At 38.5% G+C, this 8,929-nt stretch overlaps 1 protein-coding gene and 1 pseudogene across 1 annotated transcript; one reads left to right on the top strand and one right to left on the bottom strand.

The window, feature by feature from the left end:
- The first annotated feature begins 207 nt into the window (after nt 1-207).
- LOC117017679 (olfactory receptor 8B3) lies at nt 208-7,332 on the top strand. The gene is made up of 2 exons (XM_033098163.1): nt 208-221; nt 6,390-7,332. Exons 1-2 carry the CDS (start codon nt 208-210, stop codon nt 7,330-7,332), a joined length of 957 nt encoding a protein of 318 aa, XP_032954054.1.
- A 347-nt stretch (nt 7,333-7,679) lies between these two features.
- LOC117017663 (nascent polypeptide-associated complex subunit alpha-like) lies at nt 7,680-8,329 on the bottom strand (annotated as a pseudogene).
- Nucleotides 8,330-8,929: the final 600 nt, after the last annotated feature.

Genomic DNA, 8,929 nt, shown 5'->3' on the forward strand with positions numbered 1-8,929 from the left:
GAAACTGCTCCTCTTTTGGATCCCAAAGTGCCACTGGCCAGTCCCGGTGCTCTTAATTGATTGCAGTTAAAATACTCTTGAAAGTTTCACAGGACCATGACTATATGGACATCAGAAGGGATCGATGGACATCTAAGCTTCAGTCGTTTGACCATAGATATCTGCCTCTGAGAGGATCGTCATCACTGACCAGGTGAATCTGGAAAAATGTCACAAAGGAGGTAAAATTTAGAAATTGCCTTGAAGACCGGTTTCCTCTGTGACATTTAAGCCCCTGAAAAATCAATGTATCTTTAACTAAAGCAACAGGTCTCTTTCAAAAAGCTAAAGAAGAGTTTGGGGAAATGTTCCTAAGATGCTTCTGCTGTTATAATACTTTAATATATTACATGTGGTTTCATGTTATGTTAGTATCAGATTACATATTGATCGGTGTAAGCACCACAACAGAAAACCAATAGTAGTCAGATCTTTAGAAGAAAAGGTCTTATTCCTGAGGCACAGTCTCAAAGACTAAGAGTCAAGGGCATGTTTTTATTCCAGAAGGAGCTTTTCAAAACAAATCTGCTGAGTCACACACGATTCGAAATCTTTCAGTGCCTTCTTATTGCTCTAGCCCTAATGCCGGGCCCCTGCCTACCCCTCCATCCTTGCTTTGTCAGCCCCCCACCCCCACCCCCTGAACGTGGGCTGAAATGTCCTCCCTGCAGCCCTGGATACTCACCTTCCTCACAGCGGCTTCCCTCATCTTCCTCACTAGCTGATCAGTGGCTTTTGCCCTGTGGTGTCAGGACAGTAATGGTTGGGCTCTCGGGCACTGTGTGGGGGTGAAAAGTCGGCGACGACCAGGCTAGAGAGTATTTGTGTATGTCTAAGCAGTGTCTCTTGTTCTAGATGTTTCTGGCCAGGCCACGGATTCACGAACATTTCACCCTGTTTACGTTTTCTGTGATTCCTGGGGAAGCTGTCTGACTTGGAATTTCAAAATGGACTGGAGCCTAAACTTTAACCTCAATATTGAGAGGTCGGACAACTAAGTCTGCGAGCTCATCCTAGAAAAAGTGCTATATACCTCTTTGCTGAATATCACTATGGTCACCTTTTGAAGTACTCCCCTTAGGAAGCTGTGCACTGATGCGTCCACCTAGTCCACCCTTCAAAGCAATTTTGGAACTCTTTTTCTGGAATGGCCATCAGAGCTGTCATTGTATTACCCTTGATGTCCTGAATGTCATCAAAATGTCTTCCTGTCAATATTTCCTTTATCTTCGGGTAAGGAAAGAAGTCACTGGGGGCTCAGATCAGGTGAGTAGGCAGGCTGTTCCAGTACAGTTATCTGTTTACTGGCTAAAAACTCCTTCACAGACAGTGCCGTGTGAGCTGGTGCATTGTCATGATTCAAGAGCCATGAATTGTTGACAAAAAGTTCAGGTCGTCTAACTTTTTCACGCAGCCTTTTCAGCACTTCCAAATAGTAAACTTGATTAACTGTTTGTCCAGTTGGTACAAATTCATGGTGAATAATCCCTCTGAAAACAGAAAAGATTAGTAACATCGTTGCTACAAGTTCGTGAACTTAATTGTCAGACCTCGTATAGTCAATAATGTAAAATCTATGTATGGTGTTAAATGAGTAGTAGACTTATCAGGAGGATCACTTCATAAATTATACAAATGCTAACTACTGCACTGTACACCTGAAACTAATATAAAATAATATTCAATGTCAACTATGATTAAAATATATATATTTAGTCACAGGATGTAAAATACAGCATAAGGAGTATAGTCAATGATATTGTAATAGCTATATGCACGGTATCAGATGGGTAGTAAACTTCTTAGGGTTATCACTTTGTGAGGTGTGTAAATGTCTAACCATTATCTTGTTTTGTACACCTGAAACTAAGAAATAAATTTAAAAAGAAACAAAACAATAAAAACATAATTTTATATATATATATATATATATATAGAGAGAGAGAGAGAGAGAGAGAGACAGACAAACAGAGACAGAGACAGAGACAGAGAGAAGCAGAGACAGAAAGACAGAAAGAGAGAGAGAGAGAGCCAAAAAAAATGCATTCACATTTGAAGAAAGGTAAAAACTGTATTAAAATTGTAATACTCAATATATACCGATAACAAAAGATGAATACAAGTCATGTTTGACTTCTGCAATTACAAGAGGTGCTCAAAGTGGTTACCATCAGTGTAATTTTAATACCGTTTTTTCCTTTCTTAAAATGTGTATACATTTTTCGGCACCCCCTGTGTGTGTGTGTCTTTGTATATATGTAGTGAGGAGGGAGTAAGAGTGTAGATTTTTTATATGTGATCAAAGTAACATCTTAAATAGAATGTTGTATCTGTAAGATATTTTATGTAAGTCTCATGGCAACCACAAAGTAAAGGCCTACAGTAGATACAAACAGATAAAGAGGTGGGAATCAAAGCATACCACCATGCAAAATTATCATTTCACAAAGGAACTCAGCAAAAGAGGAAGAAAGAATAAGGTACTACAAAACAGGAGAAAGAAGTTAAAATGGCATTATTAAATCCTTACCTGTCAATAATTACTTTAAATGCAAATGCTTTAAATGCTCAAATCAAAAGGTATACAGTGGCTGAATAAAAAAAGAAAAAAAAAGAAAAGAAAAAAAAGAAAAAGGCCAACTCTGTGCTGCCTACACCAGACTTTCTTCAACCTTAAGGGTGCACATAGACTGAAAGTGAAGGGAAGGGAAAAGATACACCATATAAGTGGAAACCAAAACCCAGCAGAGATAACTGTACTTACATCAGATCAACTAGACTTTAACTCAACAGTTGTCACAAGAGCTGAAGAAAGTAGTGATATAATGATGATGATGTAATGATGAAGAGGAGACGTTATACCTGATGTCACAGAAAAACAAAAGATCATGAGAAACTACTATGAACAATTACACCCCGACCAACTGGAAAACCTAGAAGAAATGGATGAATTCCTAGAAACATAGAACCTACTAAGACTGAATTGTGAAGAAAACGACAATCTGAACAAACCAATAATGAGTAAGGAGATTGAATCAATTATGAAAAACCTCCCACAAAAGCAAACCCCAAATCCAGATGGTTTCACTGGTGAATTCTACCAAACATTTAAGAAAGAATTAATACCAAACCTTCTTAAACTCTTCCAAAACCTGAAGACAGGAAACACTCTCAAATACATTTTACGAGACCAGAATTACCCTCACTCTCTTTTCAGGTAGGACCGCTACAAGAAAGAAAGCCACAGGCCAATATCTCTGACAACTAGAAATGCAAAAACTCTCCACAAAATTCTAGCAAACTGAATTCAACAGCACATTAAAGGATTATATACTGTGATCAAGTGGGACTTATCAGTGGGAGCAAAGATTGTTTAACATACACCAACCAATAAATATGATACAGCAGATTAATAGAACGGAAGAAAAAAATCATATTATCATATCAAAAGATACAGAAAAAGCATCTGACAAATTTCAACATTCTTTCATGATTAAAAACAGGACAGAATATAGGTTGCAAAAGATCGTAAGGGAAATTTTGGGGTGATGGAAATGCTATATGTGATGGAAACTTGATTATGGTGGTGGTTATACAACTGCATTATTTTTTGAAAATCATTAAACAGTTATCTTAAAATGGCTGCATTTGAAGGTGGGCAAATCATACTACAATGAAATCGATTAATAAAAGAAAATTGCAAGAAGAATCAGTTTAAACTGTGATCTTCTAGGCTCTGCCTCTGACACATTTTCCATTAATTAAAATAAATTTAGGTTTGTGTCAATACAAGAACCCAGTAATTTTTAATTCCTACAGAGGTTGAATAAATCGGTGTTATGAAAAAGGAATACTACTCAGCAATTAAAGGAACACAACATTGACAAGTGTAAAAATTTGGATAGACTTAAGGGCAACATGCTTTGTGGAAAAAGAGGATCTCAGAAGTTATATATTGTATGATTTCATTTATTGTCCTCTAAATAATTCAATTATAGAGATGGAGAAAAGGCTAGTAGTGGTTGCCAGAAGACAGAGATGAAGGTGAAAGCGGATGGCGGTGACTACAAAGGGGTAATACTGGGGAGTTCACTTACGGTGGTGGAGCAGGTCTGTATCTTCACTGTGATAGTGGTTACATGAATCCACACGGGATCAAATTGCATAGATCTACACACACACACACACACACACACACACACACACACGACACAAACACCCGGTGCATGTAAACTGATGAAAGCTGAATAACATCTGTATTCCTCTAGTCTAATTAACATTATTATACTAATGTCAATGTCTAGGCTTTGCTATTGTCCTACAGTTGTGAAAGATGTCACCATGGTAGGAAACGGATGAATTTCAAGAGAATCTATGCACTATTTTAGCAATTTCCTGTGAACCTATAATAATTTAAAATGTTAAAGTAATAGATGCCTTCTCTGAAGCATGATCAGAAGTTAATACATACGTGGGAATACTACAGTTGTACTTTCTTGAAGTGGAAACCTACGAACAGTAATTTTTATTATAGATTTGATTTTAACCTATTAAAAGCAAAGACATGCTGAGTTCGAAGAACCCAAGGTAATTAAATTTCTATTAAATAATGGATCATTCTTATATTAAATAAGATACTATTAAACAATAATCTCTGAAATGAATTAAAAAGATCCTTGTGTTGGTCTCTATAAAATTTTCATAAACACTGATTATTTAAAGGGTCTCACCTATTTAAAAAGGGCATAATAAATAAACTTTACTCTGAGGTTTATAAATCCTCATGAACCGAAATCCTTAAAACTAGTACATTACCTAGAATTATAATTAGTGAAATTTTCAATAACAATTATTTGCACCTTTTTAGAGGACAACAGAGAATTCTGTCTCCTACGCCCTGGAACTGTATAATCTCTGATGGGAAATTATCATTTACTATCACAATTAAAGTATAAGCACAGGCACCAGTTTCTTCCCTGAAGACCTTGTCGTGATGAGGATGTCCTAGGGGAGACCTACGCCTGGATTTCTCGTGGGGTCCGACAGAATTATAAGCCTTAAGCGAATGCCGTATGTTCTATGACAAGGTGGCTCGGAGGTCGGTGTGTTTTCCTTTCACACTCTCTTTGTAAAGGTACAACTGGAAGTTTGATCTACACCTCAGAATGACCCTTGGAACATTCAGACGTTGAAATCTATGCTGTGACTCTTTTGCTAGCAGAAGAAGATTCTATGACTACATTGGCTCAGCTTTGTTATTGGAAAAGCCAGCTTTTCTTCAGGGACAGTGGAGGTGAAACATGTATAAAGGGTCAGCACTGAGTTCTGCTAATGGAAGGAGAATGAGTTAATCAGGTGTCTATTTTTTTTCTCACTGTCTCTGTTGCTGCGAAATGAGGGAACATATTTATGTTGAATAATAAGAAACTCAAACTAGGGAACCCTGGAGCACTGCCAGCATTATTCTCAGCATCCCTTCTCTGTGTGGGGTTCACCTCAGTCCGGGAGCACGCGCTATAGCAGTTCCAAGTGATACATTCAAATTACAGCAACATCAGAGGAAGAAGAGACTTTTCTCTTTCTTAAGAAAAAAATTGAATTCAAATACACCAAATATATAGAAGAGTTACATGTTATGTGTATACATATTGATACATTTTTACAAACTTTACAGCTAATTTAATCGGCGTAATTATGTTTCTCTTTCATGCTCTCCTACAAAACCAAGGAAGAATATTCACCTTCCTTTCTTCCTTCTCCATCCAGCTAGGATGGAACAGAGGAGGAAAATGTGTAGAAACATGCGATTGTACACTTAATTATCAAACTATAAGTTACCAAGGCTCTCCTCAATACCTGTTATCAATTAGAAACGTCATGGATTCTAGTAGTAAAGTATCTGGGAACCCTATAGACCATGAGAGACTTCCTTCTAGGACACAGAATACCCGTATGGTCACAGCCTTAGAGGAATTCTTCTTTCTTGATGGTCATAACAGGGGACCTGAGGTATCCAGTAGGGTACGGCAAACATAAGTAGGACTAAGAAGTGAAGTTTCAGATGGATGAGAGGGAGAGGTGGGGGACACATCTCCACTACAGAAGGTCATCAGCTCCTTCATTCTTTTGTCTTCTAGTAAAGACAACATAGCTGTTTGTTCCCGTGCACACAAAAGACATAGTGCTGTAAATATTGAGGGATGTGTGGGGCAGTACATTCAGACACTTAGGAGGGTCTTAGTTGATTTCAGCCAGTCTGTGTCTCCTTCTCATGAAAGAGTTTGTAAAGAGAGTGCTGGTTTCGCTATTAATGGAATTTTTATTTGTTTTCACAGATTTCTGAAGGTGAGAATGCTGGCTAGAAACGACTCCTTAGTTACCGAATTTATCCTTGCTGGATTGACAGACCATCCAGAGCTCCAGCAACCACTCTTTTACCTGTTTTTAATGACCTACATCGTCACCACGGTGGGCAACCTTGGCTTGATCATGCTTATTGGTCTAAACTCTCACCTGCACACCCCCATGTACTATTTCCTCTTCAACCTATCCTTCATTGACCTGTGTTATGCTTCTGTTTTCACCCCCAAGATGCTGATAAACTTCGTATCAAGGAAGAATATCATCTCCTACGTCGGCTGCATGACTCAGCTGTTTTTCTTTCTCTTTTTTGTCATCTCAGAGTGCTACATGTTGACTTCAATGGCCTATGATCGCTATGTGGCCATCTGCAATCCATTACTTTATAAAGTCACCATGTCCCACCAGGCCTGTTCCATGCTAACTTTTGCTGCCTATATGATGGGATGTGCTGGAGCCACCGCTCACACTGGGTGCATGCTTAGACTAACCTTCTGCAACGTCAACGTCATCAACCATTACTTGTGTGACATCCTCCCTCTTCTCCAGCTCTCGTGCTCCAGCACTTACGTCAATGAAGTAGTAGTTCTCATTGTCGTGGGTATTAATATCACAGTCCCCTGTGTTACTATCCTAATTTCTTACGTCTTCATCCTCACTACCATTCTTCATATCAAATCCACTCAAGGAAGATCAAAAGCTTTCAGTACCTGTAGCTCCCACGTCATTGCTATTTCTCTCTTTTTTGGGTCAGCAGCATTCATGTATCTTAACTATTCTTCTGGATCTGTGGACCTGGGAAAAATTTCTTCTGTTGTCTATACTAACGTGATACCCATGCTCAATCCCTTGATATACAGTTTGAGAAACAAGGATATCAAAGTTACACTGAGGAAAGCCCTGTTTAAAATCCAGGAGAGAAACATATTTTAATTAGAAGTGACAATCATGTAACATTTTTAAATTTAATGTGTATTGTTGTTTTTCAAAAACAGATTTTGTTTATAACCATGTTGCTCCAACTTATTGTATTATGTGGTTTAATAGAGTTATCATTTCCTTATAGCTGATCTTGTCTCATTTTTGCCTCCATATCTCTTGAACCTTGTACCATTTACTTAATAAATAAGAAAATGTTTATAAATGAAACAAATATGCTGACCTTTTTCTGATATTTATCCCTCAAGTTAATGTAACTTTGTTAATGATAGAAACAGTACGAATTTCAAACAAACCTGCAATTATTTTGAAACCCAAAAATCGTCCTCGTTTTTAGATGGTTACATTGTAAATTCCATAATAGCGTTTACAATATAGTACTGTTGTTCTTCACTGCTCGGACGGCCTTTGCTCTCGACACATTTGCTTGTGACTTGACCAATTCTATGTCCTTACCTTCCACACCGGTTTCATCAACCTCTTTCTCTTCACTCTCCTCTTGTACAGCTGGAGTCTGTGTGTTTTCTTCAAGGTTGGAGACAGCTTCACCTTGAACTTTGAATTTCTCAGCAGTTGCCAGGCGTTCTTGCTGAGATAAATCCTCGATCTTGGCTTCTCCAAAAACTATGCAGATATCTGAAGCTAGGCTCTTGTAGACATCCGGTTTTGTATGACAAAAAGGATATTCTTAGATTTCCCGATAGTGACCCGATAACAACCCCTGTCATCTGTCCAAGATCCAGTTTGAAGATAGCCTTCCATATCTTTTTTTCCCTCTGGCTCTGTTTTGCTTTACTGACTAGTTCTTCATGGATTTCAGCTGCTGCTGCTGCCAGCTGGGCTTGTTGTGTGGTTTCATGTGTGGAATCCTGTTCCTCGAGCCCTGGTGCTGTTTCATCACTGTCAGATTCTGTTCCAGGTCCTGTCTCAGCCTGGGGAGGTGGCAACCCCTGCTCTGTAGCAGGAACAGTTGTGTGGCTTCATCTGGCATTTTGTGCCAGGAAAGTGGAACCAAGATGGGGGCAGAAAGTAATGCTGACCCTTTCCCCCCCATTATTCTTTCATACTCCTTCTGTCTCCTGGGCTAACCCTAATCTAGACAAATATGGTGAATTTCATAAGGCACAGAAAGTTAAATTTACAGCTCGCTCACATAAACACAGAAATACCAAATACCAGAATATCATTTTGATTCTTATTAATATTATTGCCAGTATAGGCAATAGGATCCAGTGCAATGTCTTCATTACAAACTGTCTTCATAGTTTAAAGTATAATGAAATCCCCCTGATCTCTTCACTTTGTTGTATTTTTCTTACCAACTTTCTTTTTTTATTCTGTCCTTTCTTGTTACCTTTGAGAATGGCTAAATCTCTACCACCTGATTTTTTTTTAAATTGGGGAATATTGGGGAACAGTGTGTTTCTTTAGAGCCCATCAGCTCCAAGTTGCTGTCCCTCAATCTAGTTGTGGAGAACACAGCATGTGGAATCAAACTGCAACCCTGTTGTTCAGAGCCTACGCTCTAACCAACTGAGCCATCCGGCCGTTCCTCTACCACCTGTTTTTGAGAGGCTTTCTCAACCTAGTT

The sequence above is a fragment of the Rhinolophus ferrumequinum genome, chromosome 25 (assembly GCF_004115265.2).
Source record: "Rhinolophus ferrumequinum isolate MPI-CBG mRhiFer1 chromosome 25, mRhiFer1_v1.p, whole genome shotgun sequence".
Classification (NCBI taxonomy): Eukaryota; Metazoa; Chordata; class Mammalia; order Chiroptera; family Rhinolophidae; genus Rhinolophus; species Rhinolophus ferrumequinum.